General features: G+C 36.5%; 1 protein-coding gene across 1 annotated transcript in view; it reads right to left on the bottom strand.

Moving 5' to 3' along the window:
* Window positions 1–5,925: 5,925 nt before the first annotated feature.
* Window positions 5,926–20,913, bottom strand: part of CFAP46 (cilia and flagella associated protein 46) — a 155,567-nt gene continuing 140,579 nt past the window's right edge. Inside the window, exons 53-61 of the mRNA XM_045025832.1 lie at window positions 20,328–20,404; window positions 18,731–18,791; window positions 18,609–18,644; window positions 15,828–15,930; window positions 14,670–14,782; window positions 11,856–11,937; window positions 9,358–9,494; window positions 8,618–8,704; window positions 5,926–6,304 (exon numbers count right to left, since the gene is read on the bottom strand). Coding sequence (XP_044881767.1) covers window positions 6,168–6,304; window positions 8,618–8,704; window positions 9,358–9,494; window positions 11,856–11,937; window positions 14,670–14,782; window positions 15,828–15,930; window positions 18,609–18,644; window positions 18,731–18,791; window positions 20,328–20,404 — 833 coding nt within the window. The 3' untranslated portion in view covers window positions 5,926–6,167. The remainder of the gene's footprint in view (window positions 6,305–8,617; window positions 8,705–9,357; window positions 9,495–11,855; window positions 11,938–14,669; window positions 14,783–15,827; window positions 15,931–18,608; window positions 18,645–18,730; window positions 18,792–20,327; window positions 20,405–20,913) is intronic.

The following is a 20,913-nucleotide window of genomic DNA, read 5'->3' as shown; positions in this document are numbered from 1 at the left end:
GGTTCTCCAAATCATTCTGAATTCTACCAGCTTGTGCCTTTGCACTGAGTGACCCTCTGCTTTTATAGTATCAGGACATTTAATCATGTTACTGAACATTGCTTCTACCTGATACAGAGGGAACCCCCCCACAGGTACTAATCATTGTGGCATTGACTAGTAATCATCCTATATCACTGCATGAATACCCACTTTCATTGATATTCAAGGTAGTTCATTATCTACTCAAGCAGCTATACTATATTTACTGAGCTTACTGAGTAGCCTTTAGTGCAGTACTGCATAAAAAGGTTTTTTAAAGTCCCGGCAACCCATGTTTATGGCTGCACACCATGGCCCCAAGTCAATGACTTTGGTTACTTTCTCAAGAAATTTGATCAAATGTTATGCCTACCCTCCGCTCTGACTATCCTTAATTAGTATAAATCATACATTTCTAGGTGTTCCCCTGCTGTATCCCTGATTAGTGTTTCCAGTATCTTCCTCCCAACAAGTCAAGTTTACAGGTCTATAGTTTCCTGGATCTAGACATTATTCTTTATCAAAGTTTTATGATAAAGTAGTGCTGTCAGACTGTAGAGAAATTTTCAAACATACTCATTCATCTTTTTGACAGAGGTTGCTGTATGGCAGTTAGGAACAAAGCATCCAATACCAATGGTAACATTTTTTGGAAAAGTCACTTCGGAAGATTAAATATTTGCATCGGTTTCGTAAATAAAATTCACAATTGTAAATTACTGAATAAGCTAATTATACTTTGATATTAGACACCACTGAACAGTCTTTCTTAACCTTTTCAGCATGGTACCTTTTATCTTGGGTTATTATCAAAGAACATCGTTTGTAATTTTCTGAATAGGTGAAGAAACTTTTCTGGCCCTGTCATAAGTCTGGAAGCTGGTACTTCAAGAATACTAAAGTTAATGCAGTAAGTAGGAAAGGATTGGTGATTTACAGTTAAAAAAGAGCACACTCTTTTTCAAGGCCTTTTTATTATCTATATTAGAGATAAGAGAAGAAAAAATGTGTGGGTGGCACCATATGTCAAAAATATTCACAATGCCAACAAACTACAATTTGACAATAAATGATGTGATGAAGAAAGATGTGTGTAAATTCTCTAGGTAAGGATTCAAGAGATGAATACCTGTGGATATCTGCTACTTAGATACTCCAGTTTACCAAACACTGTACTCATGGGGAATTTAAATGATCTGTACGGGTGCTGGAAAATGTAGCCAAACATGCATTGAAGAGTCTCCTTTGCTAAGATAAAGTAAACATAAATAAAGGAAAAAAACAAACCTTGGTTCGGAAAGTGCAGACTTGAAACAGAGAAGAGATTTGGTCCTACTAGTGAAGGCAGGGGCTGGACTTGATGACCTTTCAGGGTCCCTTCCAGTTCTATGAGGTAGGTATATCTCTAATTTTTTTTGAAAGATATTGTTGTATTATTTCATACAGATTGGGAAGAACTGACTGAGAACATGAGTATATTGAGAAACATGCAACCAGTGAACATGATGAATAACTTAAATTCAGTATCAGAGACCATGGGTTTCCAGAATGAACAAGAATTTTAGATTTCAGAAAAGCAAACTTTGTGAAATTAAAATAGTAAGTATTATTAAAATTAATTAGGGTGGAAGAGAGCTAGGAAAGCCTAAAATATATCATAATTCAGGCCTAGCAGGGTTGAGTTCCTTTCAGAAAGAAAAATGCAAAACTATGGAGTGGCTAATGTGGCTTCAAACTGCTCAAAGATCTGAGGCTAAAAAACATCCTGCCCTGGAAACAAAAAAAGTTGCAAGAATACTTAGTTAAAGCGTATAGGGAAAATATAGGAGCAGGCAAAAAAAGTTAGTGCTGGCTAAAGGGATCAAGGGAAATAAGGATTTTTAAGAACTGTATCAGAGGATAAGGAGAAATAGGGATAAACAGCTCCATTAATAAAATGAGGATGATGACATTAATGGTAATTCAGAAAATGACTGAAACTGAAGATTGAAGAATTGGTAAGGAAGGAAGACTCTAAACGTAACCGTAGATAAGGTACAGATAAAGGAGTACTGGGAAAATCTGAGCATACACAATTAAGGTGGTCTGGATGATATGCACTGTGAGGTAAAAAGAGAATTAGTTAATGAACTGAGTGTACCACCAACTATTTTTGAAAAATCATTGGCCAAAGGGGAAATATTGAAAGACTGGAATAAGGCAAGTGTAATCCAAAACTACAATAAAGAAAAGTGTAACCGTGGCAGTTACACTTCTGTAACTCCAATTTCTATACAGAGTAAATTAGTGAAAAAAAATCATATTAAAAACATTGCTAAACACCTAGAGGATCATGGAACCATGAGCTACAAGCAAGATGGGTTTTAGGAAGAAATTGTATAGAAAAACCTTGGCATTTACAACCTTGGCAAGAACAGAATTACAAAATTGGTGGGTAAAGGGAATGCTGCACATTATGATTTTAATAAAGCATTTAATAGACCTTCATGCAAGATTTTGTAAAGCAGCAATTCAAATGGGCTTGGATATGAACATTCACTTGTTCTGAAAAGAGGATAATGCAGGCTGCTAACAGGATAATGAAATGTATCAAGATGAAGGGTAGTGTCTTTTGGGGCACCACAGGGATTGGTATTACATTTGGTTTTATGTAGCACCTCCACTAATGGTCTGGAAAAGGAAGTGAATTGCACAACTGACCTTTGCATTTTTGGTTGGGCTTCCACCCACAGCAAAGATTTAATACAGTCTGCCATGATTACTCTACTATACACAGGGCTTGCCTGAGGATTTTGGAGAGGCTTAGAGAGTTTGAGAAATTTCTTACCTGATAATTCTCTTTCTGTTAGCAGAGCTTTACCATTAGTTTTCACAATTTTAGGGTGTTACTGAATCCTTACAAGAAAGAGTATCCTTCAAAGGGCACAATCCAAAAAAGGAAATTAGCTGCTGTACAGGTATTTACTGAAACACACACACCATAGGCCTCTCGGTCCCCCAAAGACTACTACATTTTGGTTGATATTTTTGAAGGAGTACAGGGGACTTAGCCACATAGCTTTGAAAATCTCAGCCTTTAGGTTGTCCCCGTGCCCAACTCCCAAAGATAGATTTACCGTCCTGATCGTCACAGAAACAACTGAGGAATGCCATTGGGGAACTCATGCAAGCCTGAGGTGTCTTCTGATGTCATATTACAAGCACAGGGGTCTTAAGAGTGTTTTTGACTGAATGGTTGTCAGTAAGGAATGAATAACCGAAACTCTGGAGTCTTCTCTGGATGACAGGTTCATTCTGTATATCATCCATGAGAAGCAACACAGGGGCTACAATGCCCAACAATTATTTCCTCCTTACCACATTCCCCCCACTCCTTCCCCCTCTTGAGGCATCAAAAAAGAGCAACTGAAGAAAAAGGGAGAAATTCCCTTGAACATTACAGCAAACTGGGGTAGAAGACACTCAGTGGACCACAACAGTAACTAAAAATCTACAGGACTCCTAGGCATCATGCAATCAAGTAATGAGTCCCTCACCTTTAACTGTGTGTATATTTTATTAAATATTTAAAAGATGCAAAACAAAACAAGAACAATCCACCCACTCTCAAAAAGAAGACAACCATAAATATATTTAACTGTGACAGGGCAAGAGATGCTGCATTTAGATACCTGGATTATCTCCTAGGACGTGCATACCCATGGGAGAGATAATTGGTGTTTCTGAGACTCAGGAATAAAAGAGTGTAGGAGGTTGGGAGCTTTCTGTCTCCTGGAAAGCTACACTTGCCAATGGGGAGCAGATTTTTCTGAATGTGCAAGGCTATGGGAAGTTGGGAAATAACTAAGTGGGATTCCATGCTAAATATGGCCATCTGCTGTGGCTGTCTGGATCTTGAAAAGTACAGAAGACTGAAGAGAAAACTTTTTTGCTGAATCAGTCTTACATTTTAGCACTGATAACTAAAAACAAATGTTATATGCCAACATTTCCTGGTTTAATTTTGGCATGTTCCCAAAAGCCTAGATGAAAGCAAGACAATCCATTTACAAAATGTGACTAAGTCAAATGTTTAACTAGAAAAGAAAATTCAATTTAAATGGAATACATTTTTAAAAAATCATTGTGCATTTTATAACAAATAATTTGATGTAGAAGTTACAGGTCATATAAAGTTATCTGATAAACCTCTGGTAGTGGAGAAGAATTTATTGATATTCTTGTGTGAACAAAAAAGATGTTTTGCATGTCATGATTTTATAATAATGTGCTACAAATCTTTAAAGCTCTATCAGGTTCTAATTAACTTTAGCACAGCATGGTAGCCAGGAACAGTATCTTTTTAGTGACATTTTAATGCCTTAAAGTGAGTACAAAAAATTTATCATAGGGAACAGGCTTGGCTGCCTTGCTGGGAAAAAAGAGTATTTTAAAACTTTTTTGTTTGAAATGATTATCAAAGCTTTATATTTTCACTAAGTTCTAAATTATTTTGCATTTATTTCTATTGGTACAAAAAAAGTTATAAAATTGTTTAAAACTTCCACCGGTGACTGACTAAGCATAAGGCGTGTTTACAATTGTTTCGGAATTTGGTTAATTTAATAGTTCTCCATATTATCCATGAAATCTATGAGCAGACTGCAACAATTAAATATTACATCTCTGTTTTAGGTAGTGGAGGACACATAATTTAAACTCCCTTATTAGTTAGCTAGTTAATTTTGTTTTATTTTTATTTATTTTGGAGGCCAGCACATTATCCATGTTTGCTGCAATATACCAGGAAAAAGATCAATTACCTCAGACCAGGATACCGTAGTAAAATTTTCAGTCAGGTTCCATGGAGATTAAATGGTCTGTCTGGGTGTCAAGCTTTTTTTGATGTTCAGTGTTAAACTAATACAGGAGAGAAAAGGTTAAATAATATACATGGTCCCCTAAAATGGGGCACAATCTACTAAGTAGGATAGGGGAAAGGAATTTTATTGACTTGTACCTGTTGAAAACTCCAGTGTACAATAGAATACTTCTATAATTGCTACCACATCACTGGCTTTTTAGAATGTGCCCAAATCTTGTGTTCTCTATGCTGTCACTGTAGCATAAAGCATTGTCAGCAATATAATAAAGGTGTGACAACATCAGGAGTGCTGGTAAGAGGCTCAAGGAGGCCTTCCCCATTGTTGGGGGTGGGGGAATCATAGGCAAAATTCATAGAGCCACTTGGTATATCTATTTTATTCTCCATGAAGCTTGTGGCGAGACACTGCAAGTACTTTCTGGTCATGCCGCTGGGGTCCATGTACTCCTTCCTTAGCCCGGAGATCCCTGGTGCCGCACAGAGCCCTTTGTGAAGTCAGGGGAAGAGAAGAATGCTGCTGTAGAGGAAGCTGAGCTCCCTTCCCACATCTGTGTATAGTAGGGTGACCAGATAGCAAGTGTGAAAAATTGGGATGGGGGTGGGGGGTAATAGGTGCCTATATAAGACAAAGCCCCAAATATCAGGAGTGTCCTTATAAAATTGGGACATCTGGTCACTGTAGTATATGGCCCTGGAAAATCCAATCATTATTTATACTATCATAGCTGAATGCAGAGCAAGTAATGCAAAAAGAAGTGGAAAATATACCTTATTTTTGCTTAACACAACATAGTTGATTGTGAATGAGTTTTCTGGAATTTTGTGAACCCCAGCAGAGATTTGAGAACTTCATCAATGCTATTATAAATTATTCAAAGGAAAGTTAGTCAATTAAAAAGTACTTTTGAGTCTCATTGCACAAGTTTGTGATGTGAAAAACAGTATGCTTGCTCTTTTTTAAGCAGAAGGTAAATAATGGAGTAATCATAAGCAGAAATCCAAGATCTGTTTTTAAAGACTTTAATTAAGAGAAGAGCATAGAGAAATACATACTTTCAATAATACAAAGCTCTGACAAAAATCTTCGCTATTTTAATATCAGTACACAAATCTAAAACAAAATAAATTAGCTAACACGCTTTGCATATTCTTAAACTCAATTCTTATTAGTCTACACAAAAAGTACTTAAGTTGACTGACTAAATGCTAGCTTTCAAGATAAGGCCAATATCATGTATACTGTAGATGAGTTCCTATTTACAGATAGAAACCTGACATGAGTTCACATAACAATTATGTTGGGTAGCCCATATAATATACAATTGAAAGATGATGGCTGAATTGCAGGAAGGTTTGACTGATTGGGAATTATTTGGCTTTCGATTTCATCACTAGAAGAATTCTTAGAATTCTCTTCCACTAGAAAATATTCAAAAAAATTGTTATTTACAATTACACCTATTAGAATATTTTACAATATAGTATTTTTGCCTTCTGTTTGCTTAAATATTCAAGTATCTTTTGCATTCCTCTGTTTTACATTGAAATGATGATCAATACGCACAAGGGACATTTGAGCATAGAACGGAGAAAACTTAAGACAATACTTAGGATTTTAGTCTTCCCACTATCCCAAATCATTACTACAATAAGTCGGCAAAGTGAAGATTTTGTTGGCTTTTCCAAAAGAACAAATGAGTTATTTTATTGTACTTTACTTTACCGGCAGAGGCCTTAACTCTGGCAACTTCTACACAACTTTGTAAATGGAATACGATTTATAATGCTATGTTAGTAACAACCAATAGAGAGATAAGTCAAGGACTGCCCCTGTGGGGGTCCCCCACCCCAAGCTAGCAGGTGGAAATTCCTGTATAAATTACCCTATACAGAGAAGAATTTCTAGTGGCTGCCTTCTACCAAGCAGGCTGAACTTATTTTGTGTTTGTAGAGATTTTGCCATGATCTGCAGCCATATCACTGTAATTTACTACATACTGTAAAATGTAAAATTAATGAGTACTGTATATTTCATGTTTGTCATGCTCTTAACACTGCCTGCCAGTCACACAAATTAAATTTTATACCAGTCAGACCTCATGGGAAGTATTTACACTATGTTGGTGAATATTTTGGCTAATTGTGATAAAGCTACCAAACAGGGAATTTTACACAGGCAAAATGTAATTACCCAAATTAGATTTTGATCGTATTACTGGCCTTAATACCCCTATCTTTTCCAAAAACTGTCACTGAATGTCAGCACATGTAGCCAGGATCTTACCTTTAGGTCTCATCTGTTAGACTGCACTTATCCCAGCAAAACACCCCCTTTAAACACAATATGGCATTAATTCAATACTAACTAAGGCTGTTTGCCTGCAAACACTTATGTAAATTTGTGTGTAGTGGTACTGACCATAATGGGAGTGCTAATGTGTTTAATGATAAACACATAAGTAACTGTTTGCAGGATTGGGGCCCCAGAGGGGAGAGTGCCACCAACTTAATCACCAATCATACTGTATTTTCCAGGGAGGTGTGCCTTACGTACTGATCTGCTCTGACTCTAGTTAATGGATGACAGCACACCCAAGGCAGCATGACTGCACACAGTACATTGTTGCTAAATACAGATTGGAAACTGCAGAGAACACTATACAGCGTGGGTCACATTCATTACTTCCTACTGAGAATTTGCATTTTTATGGATGTAATTTTATATAATAATAGATTTACTTCATGCAGAGATAGTTCAGTTTACTTTATCACAAATACATACTGCATATGTCAAATGAAACCAAATTCAGAAGTTGCTGGAATCAAGTGAAGAAGTTTTCAAAAAATGTAAAGATTAATTAAGCTTTCCATAGAAACTAAACTTGAAAAGTACCTTACTAAATTATAGACATTTTCCAAATATCCATTCCCCATGACATATGCACTAATTAAAGTTTAATTTTCAGAGACTCCTGGCACCAGCAACTCCCACTGCAGTCTGTGGCAATTGCAGGTGCTCAGCACCTCTGAAGACCAGGCCATTATGTAATAAATGATATAAAATGTATACCATTAGACTAAATAGAATGGATTTTTATCAACATAAAAATAGAATAATGCAGTGATTTATCAGGACCCAGATTATGAAGCAGAATCAACATCTTGTCCTGGATTGTCCAGAAAAGTAAGATTAAGATTTATTTGTTTTAACCTATGTTGAATTAATATGTTTCTAATATATATTGTGACTATATGGCGATGAAAACACTTTATGATTCAGTACATATTAGACACGCTAAGATATTAGTTCACCTTGACTATCTTGCGTTTGTATTGGTCTACAAGGTCTGACTTTTGAACCTCTTCTCTTACCCCTACTCCCTCCATGAACTGTGGATGTACCTATCAACTGCAAAATGTTTTAAAAATTGTTGTAATTCTATATACCTATCTCCTAGTTAGTGGAGGCCTTTTAAATTTTTTTTTTCCAAAACCGCAATATTCTTCTGATGTTCCTTTGTTTAAAACATACTTATTTCCAATCTGCTTTAGCTTTGCAGTAAATCAGCTGAGGGAGAAGTGCAACTGAAGTCAGGAGCCACTTGAAGTGGCCACATTTTCCTCTCTTGCATTGTAATAAAGAATTGTAATAGTGATTAAACTACAAGCATCTAATTTTGTTAATATCAGAGGCCAGTTTCTGTACATTATACAAAGGTGTCTATTTCTTACCTCTAGTTGGTGAATTTTCCACTCCAATCTTATACTTTTGAAGAACACGAATGGTCTGCCCAGTTGTTTTTCCAGTTTGTAACAAATCTAAAAAGAACTACTGTCATTTTTATGAACTTTTAATGAGAATTTTGAAAAACAAGAAGATACAAACCCTGGGTTTTTTTAGACCAGTGCCTCAGCTTTTAAAAATGGAGCAAATCAAAAAGATATAGATCACTAGGAGTTAGTTATAGTTCTGTGATTGTGCGAGTAACTTTCAGGTAGTTTCCCTTTCTGTGCCTTCGCAGCACCTACAGATTGCTCTGTGGCGCTCATGATTCAAGACCTTGCTCTTAACTATAAAAGTCTTGCTCTTAATTTATAACCAGCAGCTCGTCCTTCACTCACATTCACTTTACATTCTTAAAGCAAGACGACAAGGTTAACATTCTCCTTGAAGGCATCACAGAACATTTTCTCAAAATAGTAATAGTTGCTAATGTACGGCAGCTCAAGGACACTTCTCTCTCCATTAATGGGGGACAGGTAGGGCTCTGAGCAGGGTTTTTAGAAAGAAGGATCAGAAAGCCCACATAGCCAGCCAATCCCTGCTACCTATTAGCATGCAGGTCTTCACAGCCTCTCTCTCAGCCCTCACCCTACAGAAAGGATAGCATAAGAATTGTACTATTCTACATAAAGAATCAGAAAATTTTAAGGACTAATGTGTTAAGGGAAGATTTGCCACAAGTACATACTTTCAGACAAGATTTCCAGCCTTTCTGCATTCTCTTGCAGGGTTGTATACCACTGGTTGGCCATAATGGAACGAACACCAGTAAGGCTTAGAAGGATTGCTGTCTCTGTTGGTCTCTCTACAGACATATGTAGACGACTAAAGAAAGTCAATAGTATAAGAATAATATAATCAATAAATACAATGCATAAAAATGATAAGTACAAAGTTTACTGAAACATTATGATGTGTGTTGTGCTTTTGAATATAGAGGACAAAAATGATTTTTATTCAACTTTCACCATACAAAGTAAATGGTGAAATATCAGTAAACATCAACATATCAGTAAATGGTGGACTGCATTTTTCTCATACATTTTTAATTCTTAGTGACAGTGTGTTGGAATGTTTTGTATTAAGTAGGAGATGCTATATAAACAACTATATTAAGCTCTACTTCATCTTTGCAGGGTGTGAAGTCCCACCTAGCAGACTGTGCACTGCCATGTTACTGTTTACGGAACGATAATAGAGTAAATTAAAGGAAACAATAGCAGACAAAGCACATTAGTTGTGGATAAGGGGCTGTGGAGTAGGCTTTAGAATCCAGCTGAGTTGTTTGGAGACAGGCATGCTGAGTTATCAGTAATGGCTACCTTCAGGAGGATGAAAAAGAAGAGAAGTGATTTCACCTTACATGAGATGCATGTCTGTACTTTGTCATATTTGGAGATAGGGCAGGTCTTTACTGCTAAAAAAGTTGTGTTTTGTTTCCCTTGTGGTAATAAGATGTTCGAGCTACCCCAAGGTAAAACAACAGTAAAGACAAGGCACTTCAGGTTGTCCTGGCAGTTAAACTAGAGTTCCTGGTCTTACTGTGTTTTTACCTCAGCATAACTCACACATATTAATTACCCACAGTAAAAAATGCAGATACTTTAGCAGTGAAAACAAGCTGTTAGAGCGAGTCCAGCAAAAGTTTGGAGACTCAGAAACGATATACAAGGAAAGACGTTCTCTACCCTGGAGCTGGATTAAATTAAATTGCTGCAACTGAACACATGGAGAGTTGGAGTTTTGATAGGGTTTTTTTTTTTCAGGTGAAATTCTATAGCATTGGAATTGTAGTAATTTAAAAATGGAATTTGGCTTTTTGTTAATCTGCATTTCATGGTAATCCTTGTATAAAACAACAGGGAAGGTTTTCTATAATCTCTTTGGAGGATGCTATTTATTTCTTGGGGGAACACGAAGTTATATGATTTAGCTTTTAATTGAAGTTATTCTAAACTTTCAGAGAACTGTCACAGTCAGAGCCATAAATCACCCATTTAAGGGATGCAGGATGACAGCAACAGGCTGGTAAATACAATAATCTATTAGGATGAGACTGCAAACGTACACAGTTGGAAAACCAACATTAAGGAATTGTCTTTTGACTTAATTTAGGGAATGACTGTGTTTGGGGAAAAAAGCTTTGAGAAATAAAGGTACCATTCTTAATTGTTTTCATATAAAAGAGGGGGATTCAGGCTTAGTTTACTGGATTTAAATATTTAGTTATTTTGTGTGTGTGTGTGTGTGTGTGTGTGTGTGTGTATTTATGTATTAGATATCTTACATCCAGCACATTTTAATTTGCAAGGTGTACAGGTACTTTTGGAGGAAGTGGCGATGCGATACTGATGACTCTTTATATTTTTAGGGGGACTTTTCTATTTATTTCTTATTAGTGAAGTCAGAAAAGTGGAAAGTATTTTAATCTCTCAAGAATTTGTATTAGATGTATACAATAAATGTGTGAGCTCTGTCTCTTTAAATTTAGATGCAAGGCAGATACTTAGCTGTCTTCAAGGTTAACACCTTTAATCAGCAATAGTAAACATCTGGAAGGAAGTTAATTAGCATCCCAAAACAATTTATTCCAGCAAAACACAAACACTTGGCTCGGTCTCAAAGTATTAATTGTATAAACCTTCAGAAGGACTCTAAGGTATCTTTCTATGCTAGAAAGGCTCTAACTATTTAACTACACCTCTACCCCGATATAACGCGACCCGATAGAACAAGAATTTGGATATAACACAGTAAAGCAGCACTCCAGGTGGGGCGGGGCTGCACACTCCGGTGGATCAAAGCAAGTTTGATAGAACACGGTTTCACCTATAACGCGGTAAGATTTTTTTGCTCCCGGGGACAGCGTTATATGGGGGTAGAGGTGTAGCTTAATTTAAAAATCCTGAATTCAGAAGACAGTGGGGAAGGTTTCTGCCCCCCCCAACTCAGTCTCCCCACAGCCTTGATCTGTCCTCTCCTCATCTGTGGAGCCCTGATATAATGCAGCACCTGTGAAAAAGGCTTCTGTAGGATCATGGAGGAAAGTGGCCAAACTCCCCACTCCAAACTCAGATCTGAGTCCACCCTACTTTCAGAAGCACAAGAGACAATTTTAAATTTGCTTTGAAAGACAAAAAATGAGACACTGTGACTATCTGCAGGATACAATAAGATTTATTCTACCTTTTGAGTGTATCAAGCTTTGCCAGTCGTTGGAAACTCTGATTTGACTGCACCAGATCTAAAAGTACCATCAACTGGCATTCTGGAAAAATAAAGTTAGTTGTTTTAACAGCATTTACAAAATGAAAATAGATAACATGTATCTTTCTGATGTTATTGCTCTTGTGAAAGTATTGAATAAACAGTTTTCAATATAAACATTTATTTTTTCTTCTGCCATAACTGTATACTCAGCTATTTGTTAAGGAAAAGTGTTTGAATAATCACTTTCTACTACTACCCAACATTTTTTTGTTTTGTGTTTGTACAGCACCTAGCACAATGGAGTCCTGGTTCATGAGTAGGGCTCCTAGGTGCTATGGTAATACAAATAATAAATAAATAATAAGAATAAATAATAAATTTACAGGACTCATTTCTGCAACCCTTTCAAGTTCGGTAGAAGTGATTTCAGTAGGATTTACTTGCATGAGTAAATACTACTTAAGTAAAGATTGCAAAATTTGGTCCAATGTGACTTTTATCCAGAAAGGTCCCATATATTCTTACAAACAAATGACAGGGATCTCTGCTTCATTTGTCAGTTGTCTGTCTGAAAGCAAATTAAATTTAAGTGAGATTTACAAATATTTATATTATTCTGATAGATAATCATGTTTTGCAAATCAAATGTGATTTTTCAGATGCAATCAGTTAATTTACATGGTCAGTGAGACCCATCAAGGAATATATAGCAGACTAATTCACTACCGATGCCTTTTCTGTACTGTTTTTGAATATTTGTTAAGGAAAAACACAAGAAGCTATTGTAATTCAAATAGCTAACTTATCCTTTTAAAATAAATATTCATGTGCTTTGGAAAACTATGAAATGTGGATAACTGTAGCCAGGATGGCAAGAAACAATCTCCGCTTTCAGAAAATTTAGTGATAGAGAATTATAATATCATGTTTGCAGATATAGGTCAGTGGAGGCTCTCAAAAATTAGTATTTATTAGGTTCCATGAAAATTAGCTCTGTACCCGATTCAGCCTACAGGTAACATTAAATGACTTAATGGGCTGTCAACCTGTGGAAAGTTGGGTAGATGAACAGGAATAGGGAAGACTGTGCAGCTACCCTGACAGATCCACTGTGTACAGGGTATATTTAAGGGCTTGAGGCTAGATTTGTAAAGATACTTGAAATTAATGGGTGCTTGGTGCATAAGTCCTTTAAAAAAATCCCAGTAGGTGCCTAACTGTCTCTTTAGGTACCTAAATACCTTTAAAAATCTGGCCTCAAATCCTTAAATATCCCATGCCCCTAATGGATCTGTCAGGATTAATTCCCTGTAAAACATATACTGTGCAGCCTCTAATAGGAATAACTATATTTTAAAGGAATTTAAGTGGTAGCTACATGAAAAGGATATTAAGCACTTAGTAGCCTAGGTGTTTACATCATTTTTGAAAATGGGACTTGGCTTCTAAGACACTTGGGTGCTTCTGCAAATAGAAGACTTTGCTCTTTCAAAGGCTCAGATAAATTTAACAGACACAGGAAACAGACTTGTTTTCTTTTCCAGTGATGGTGAAAGCCATCTCCATGTTGGTAAAAATGCATCTGAGTAACTAACAAACCTACCAAAGCTTTCTGAGAAAATATTAGATATTGTATCACTAGCCTCTGTGTTTTCCCTGCACTATGGTCTCTGTCCATGGAGAAATGCTGTGTGATTTCCAGCACGCCTCACATATTTTCTGTTCCAGTGGTGTCTTTGTCAACACGTTTAGAATTTCCTGTTGATAAAATAGGGGGTCTAGACTTTTCCTAGCACTTGAAATTTGATTCAGCATTCAAGAAGCACCATCAGTCTAGACCAGGGGTAGGCAACCTCTGGCATGCGTGCAAAAGGAGGCACATGAGCTGATTTTCAGTAGCACTCACACTGCCCGTGTTCTGGCCACTGGTCCGGGGGGCTCTGCATTTTAATTTAATTTTAAATGAAGTTTCTTAAACATTTTAAAAACCTTATTTACTTTGCATACAATAGTTTAGTTATATATTATAGCCTTATAGACCTTCTAAAAATGTTAAAATATATTACTGGCATGCAAAACCTTAAATTAGAGGGAATAAATGAAGACTTGGCACACCACTTCTGAAAGGCTGCCGACCCCTGGTCTAGACACATACATGAAAAGCATTTCCCTGCTATAGGGGATTATAAAACAAGACTACCAGAGACAGATCATTTAGGCCCATGTTTTCAAAAGTGACGTCTAATTTTCAGTGCCCAACTCTAAACATGTAAGGTGTAATTTATGAATACCATCTCCAACTCTAATTCAACTCAACTCGGAGCTGTCAGCACTCAGAAACTCTGAATATCAGATCTTGGGCCCCCAAAATCTGAGGCAATTTTTTGAAAATTTGAGTCCTAACCTTTTAATATATGTCTTTTTGAGAAATTTGAACCCAATGGGAAGAAACCAAATTTCAGGAGAAAGAAAAATATGTCCAACAATAAAAACAGTCAAGTAAATTTGACAGAACTCCCCCTTCCCAAAAGTAGTGTTAGATTCTCACTGCTTAAATTCTAAGACTATTCTAACAGATAGAAAACAACAAGAATTTAAATTGCTATTTGTTCCATATCCTGAATGCAGAACTTCTTGAATGAAGAGCATGGTCCCTTAGCTCTGTGTTAAACTGTACCTTTCATTGCATAACCCTAATATTCTCATAATTATTTGGCATGAATAGAATTTTATGATGCTTTGCAAGGGAAGAGAACACAATATATAGTTTTTTTAGCTTCCTTATCTCACCTGGGATGTTCATAGCAATGAATCTGTTAAGTAAAATATGAGACAAGAATCTTTCCATTCCATAGAACAGAAATGCACTGCAGTTATTCAGTAGCTGCTCCCATTCAGCTTGGCTGCAAAGAAAGGTAAGCTATTTAGACCAGGCAGCTGTTTTACAGTAATCTTTTTCTGGATACATCTATACAAAATGTTTCAATGTTAATTACTCAACAAACAATTGTTTGAAAAGTAACAACACCTCACAGTAAATAAGACATGGACTGTGCTTTTGAGATTTAAGGGACTATTTTCCAGAGAAACAAACCAGTATATACTGTGCAATCCCCATTTCTTTGAGATACAGTATTTATTTTAATGTTCAAGGGGAATGCTCGAGGACTAGAAGAGATACACTCATTAGGGAGCTAAGAAATTGGGTGTGGGAAGAGATGATTCTAAAATTGAAGTAATTATAAATGAAGCTAAGTGAACCAACTGTGTGAAACAATATGAATTACATCATCAGGTCTTGAAATTGTAAACTACAGGATGAATCTTCACTATTTTATTTCAGAAGTATGTGCTACAATATTACAATCCTATAGTGAGCATGAAAATGCTATAGTTTTCAACTATTTGATTCCAAAATTGTTGATTTATTAACTCAGTGAAGATGCAAGTACTTGTAAGATGGACAGGGAAGTGATCTGAATTACCTGGACTTGTAACCTCCTGTTATTTTGTCAGAGTGATATTGCTAGAATGCTAATGTTGTAAATTTGTCTATGTATATACTTTATAACTTTCTCTCAAAAACTCCTTGTATATGTCTTCTCCAGTTTTCCATTATTTTAGATAAGAAGTTTTTTCTGAAGTTCCATTTATGGTAATTTTATTACAATCAAGAGGAACCGTGCCATTTTGCTATCAACAGAATACCCCTACATACTATAGCCTTGCTTGTGATCAATATGGCAAAATGTATTACAGGTGTGTCTTCTGGATTCTTTCTTTAAATTCTTCCACCTATAAATCTGTAGATATGCTTAGGGTAGGGGCGATGTCTTCCTATGCATTTGCACAGCACCTAGCACAATGGGGTCCTAGTCATGACTGAGGCCTCTGGGAAATACTTATTTAAAAAAAAAAAGAGAAAAATATAGAAGAGCCATAACAAACCTTGGAACATGCATGCTACCAATAACTCCTTCCCAGTGTGGTGTAAATTGCTCATGGTATTTTTCTAGGATTTCCTTTATTTTGTGGGAAGGACTTACTGCTTCTGTAACATAAGAATTTAATCATTTAACATAATATAGAGTATGCAGTGCAGCCTACATTTCTAACATGCAGAGGCTGGCAATACAATTTTTTAATTTCTATCATCATTCAATCTAAAGTTTTTCATGAGAAAAGTCCAGTCGCCATGCCCTGTCAATTGTAGGTCTTAATCCTGACTAAAGCTAAAGGTGCCAGCTAGTGACAGGTGTGATGGCATATTTTGTGACTGACAGGGATGAAAAGATAATATAGGAGAGAAGTCAAGGATAGAATAGGTATAAACATGAGCTCTAAAAGTTGTTCTTCTGTGTCAAGAGTTAACATAACGTTGCACTGCTCATACGATTCCCGTTTTAGGGGCTCAGAGACTGTGGCGATGGGAACTATATAGCACCTATATACATAATGGGATTCAATTCCCAGATCTCTCAGTTTAACACATTTCACAAGACTGAACTAAAAAACAAAGACCCCTTCAGTTTTAGTTACAGTTGAATTAGTCTTTTCCATCTTGATTATGTTTTCTATGCTCCTGCAGCTATAATTCCACCTACATGGAGCTCCTCCAAAACTTCAGAATCAGTTATTTCTGCTCTGCTATCAAAGAGAAATTAGGTAGAACAATGTGTCCCAAAGTCATAACATTTGTTATATGCTATGGCTGGAGTAATATTTTCCCCTTTGTTAAAGATTATTTTTTATAACTTTATCTGGTTCAAATTCCAAATTTAAGCATATTTTGAGCATGCCGAATAACTTAGCTTTTGCTAATAAATTTGAATAAAAAATAAATTGTTTTCAGTGGGAAAATAGGTGACATTGGTAGTTATGAAAATATTTTGTTTCATACTGTACAAACACAGTAACTGATACATGTAGTCTTGGTAAATGCACTCAAGAAAGAAGTGGCCATTTTAAAATGACCTTACATTGACACTCTTGATTATCCTTGTATCCTTGACCTCTTACAAAGAATCACAAGATAACATGCCACTTCAAGGCTTTAATCACTACATGAGTTTTATTTATAATCTTTGGCTTGAGGACTTCTAAATATAACTCTTGTTAAAAGTGATAAAATATATACAGAATTCTAGCAAAATGGCTTTTATTCATCAATAGAATACATATAATTTTGTTTTTCAAACTTTAACTAGAAAATGTTACTTCTATTTGTTATTTATTTTCAATTTTAAATTAGGGTATCACATTTCTAGGAGGTTATTTGGGAGATAAGTGCCTAAGTGCTTTTGAAAAATCTTTCTTTCAGTGTTTATGTAAGTTTGAAACCAGACAATTTGATTTTTTTTGTCTTCTAATTCTTCACACAGGTTTTAAGTGTCAAACCTCCAGGCTGGATTTAAGTGATAGAGTTACATTATTATACCAAACATTTCAGGTAATTTGAATGAATACTCAAGGTCACAAAAGTTTTTATGTATGATTACATTTCAAAGAACACAGAATAAACACCGATTTTTAGAAATGTGCTGATTCACTATTTGCTGTCACTTGTAGATAACAATTTGATACTTACGAAATGCTGCTTTTCTATAAATTTAGAAAATGTGAAACTATTAACACCAATTGTTAAGGGAGGAAAAGAGCTACATACTCAATACTGTAAGAATTTCAGTTTTACATTAATTATTTAAAAAAGAAAAAAGTCCAGCTTATTCCCGTGGGTTGAAAGTCTCATCACCAACATGAAGTCAGAGTGATCAGGTGAAACGCCAGGGGATAGTGGGTTTGGGAGCTGAAATTTGCCCTCACAACCAGATACGAAGGTATGGAGTTGCAGCACAGACCTCCACTGCAGCTTATGAACTGAAGTAGCAGCTAGAGCTCCCCTGTATCAGTTGCATGTTATCTAAGTATGACTGGCTCCCAATGTAGATCACTCTGCCTCTTCTCTACCCCACTCCTGCCACTACCTCTAGCTCAGAGGTACTCAGACTTCAGTGGTTCAGGAACCAAATTAGTCATCAACATTACCCAACATGACCCCAAAGAACCACAGGAGTGTGAATTCATTGTTTTATTTACTATTTTTATATAAGTATTCTACAATTGATTAATAACACAGTAAAAGCATCCTAATTGGTTAATAACTTAGATTTGTTAATAATTAAGTCACCCCACATTTTAATATCATGTGCTGGAAAGAGCTGCAGGAGACACATTCAAGTGTCAGTTGCAGCTCGAGAGCCTTAGTCTGTTCTAGCCTATGCAGATCTCTTCTGCACACAAAGGAAAAATCACACAGCACTCATTCCTGTGGCTCCCCATGAACCTCCAATGCATGCTTAAGTATTGCTGAGGCCCTTAAATTTACCTTTTAAATCCAAAAATAGCAAAATAAATTATTGTTAAAGAGCTGTACATTTTGTGGGAAAAATATAATGAGAGATTATTTCAATAATTATTTTCTTGGAGATGTTGGTTCCATATTTTATTACTTATATACAGAAGGAAGAATGCAGCCTTATTTGACTGAATCTGAAACAGGTTTTTATTTTTATAAGAAGCTGAAAAAAAATAATTAAAACATAAGCAACATTATGAGGATGAGCTGTTATGTCAACTACCTCATGTCTTAAGTTCATCACTTACTATAAAAATGTTCCAAATCCACAAAACCTTTAGTTTGTGGAGAAAATAATTTTCTAAATATATTACCTGCTTCTCTTGCTTCATTATATGGATCCACAACATCTGACCTATAGCTAAGGAGGTGTAAACAATGAAATCTATCATCTTAACCGATACATTCTGGTTAATAGTTCCGTTTGAAAGGATACATTTAAAATTGTGTGTATCAACAGACAGGCAGTTAGGAGGTAGAACACGATTAATGGGTACCTACAATTAAATAACAAAGATTATTTTTTTTTGCCATGCAAAAAAATTCAGTAGTTATATCAACATTGCACAACATTGTGTCAGACAAAATGAGCTACACTAAAATGCTTTGCTGAAGTCTGGGGGCTTAGACCAAAAGCGGTACAATATGTCAGTGCCAACTGAAACCAAAAACATAAGCATATTTTGTTGGAGAGAAGCAGTTCAAGTCTGTTTGAAGCTGCTTACCTTGATCTAATGCTGGATACTTTGCTCATACACAGAATATGAATTTAAATGACACAGAGGTTAGTTACCTGTAACCATACAGTCTTCAAGATGTGTGGTCTCTGTCTATGTTTCACATGTGGGTACACATACGCACGATGAGCTTGAGTCCAGAAATCCTAAGCAGCAGTGTCCATTGGCCCACAAACGTGCAACAGATTTCTCCATACTTGACTGATGGCATAAGAGGCAGTGTGGGCCAACACCTCTGCAGTTCCTCTTCTGATTGCAAATCCAACAGGATTTGAAGCAGAGGAGATGAAGGGTGAGATTTATGTAATACCGATAGGGATCACTCTCAAAACTTCCTGTTACAGGTAAGTAACCTTCATTTCTTCCACATGTGGGTGAATTGACAAGCAGTGCTTAGACTGGAGGGAAGTGAGAAGAAGCTGGAAGCAAAGATGCTTGCAGTACTGAAGTTTGCACAGCTGCATCTACAGCAGAGGCCTGAACTAGCTAATAATGTCTGCATTTTACAGAGATACAAGTCTCACTCAAGCAGTAGAGGCAGCATTGGTGGTTGTCACTCATGGAGAAGGAACAAGGGCAGGAAACGCAATTCTTGAACCCTGGGACTCTGGGCATAGTTCCAGGCCACGGGGAGGGAGTCCCCAATACAGGGAAAAACAAGCTATAACAACAATGCTATAAAACTCTAATTAGACTAATATAAAAGTTATGAAACACAGAAACCATTGAATATTTATGTACATGTTCTATCAAGAGAAAAAGCTGCAGAATTCTGTGGACACAGGGATTATGACTCAGGCCATGAGGCAGTAAGATGGAACTATAGAAGTGTCAGCCCGTGCTGCCTTTTATGCCCTCAGTTGGGAGCACAAGGAGATCCATGGCACACATGTGGGCCAATGGACACTGCATGTTAGAATTTCTGGACTTGGGCACATGGCACTCATGCATACTCCGGTGTGGAGTACATATAGGCGCCAGCACTCACAGAAGAACCAGCTCAGCAGTTATTGGGCAAAGATTAATAAAAAAGATTCTAACAAATTCTGTGGTTTTCACTCCATCTCACACTTACAGTGTGTGTAACAAAGACCCTGGTAAGAATAACAAATTACCCTATTGCTTCTCTTAACTCATGTGTCTTAGAAAAAATTTAAGGAAATAATTTTCTTTTTTAAAGTTGAAATACAACTATGCTCCATCTGTTTGTGAGATAGCTTGTGATTATGGTCTTAACACAGGGATGAATGTCTCGCTACACTGTTATGTAAAGCAGTATGAATTTCTATTGCTTACCATTTTGACATTCTTTTTCTGATCCACTTTTGGTTTTGGCTCCTTTGAACTTTTAGGGTCTTTTTTTACTTCAATCTCTGTGAAAGTTCAAAGAATAAAAACTTTAAAATATAGGTGGTATTTGCTAAACTGCTGTGCACCTTCATTGAAAAAAAATACATAATGATTTTAAAAGACAGACAATATGTGGAATGTTTTGTATCTGAACAGGGACTGCCGAACCCAGCGTTGTCCCCGGACTGCTAAGTGATGGCATAATGAGCCGTGAATGTGTGGATAGAGGACCACGTTGTGGCTCTACAGATGTCCTGAATAGGGATGTGTGCCAGGAAAGCCACGGAAGATGCCTGAGCTCTAGTCGAGTGGGCTCTGACAATCAGCGGCGGCGGTGTCACCCCCGCCAGGTTGTAACAAGTCTTTATGCATGAAGTAATCCAATTGGAAATCCTCTGAGAGGACACTGGAAGGCCCTTTATCCTATCCGCTGTAGCAATGAAGAGCTGAGTTGATTTACAGAAATGCTTGGTACATTCAAAGTAAAAAGCCAAGGCCCTTCGGATGTCCAGCATGTGAAGACACCTTTCTT

The sequence above is a fragment of the Mauremys mutica genome, chromosome 7, assembly GCF_020497125.1.
Source record: "Mauremys mutica isolate MM-2020 ecotype Southern chromosome 7, ASM2049712v1, whole genome shotgun sequence".
NCBI lineage: Eukaryota > Metazoa > Chordata > Testudines > Geoemydidae > Mauremys > Mauremys mutica.
This window is presented reverse-complemented; position numbering and strand designations above follow the sequence as displayed.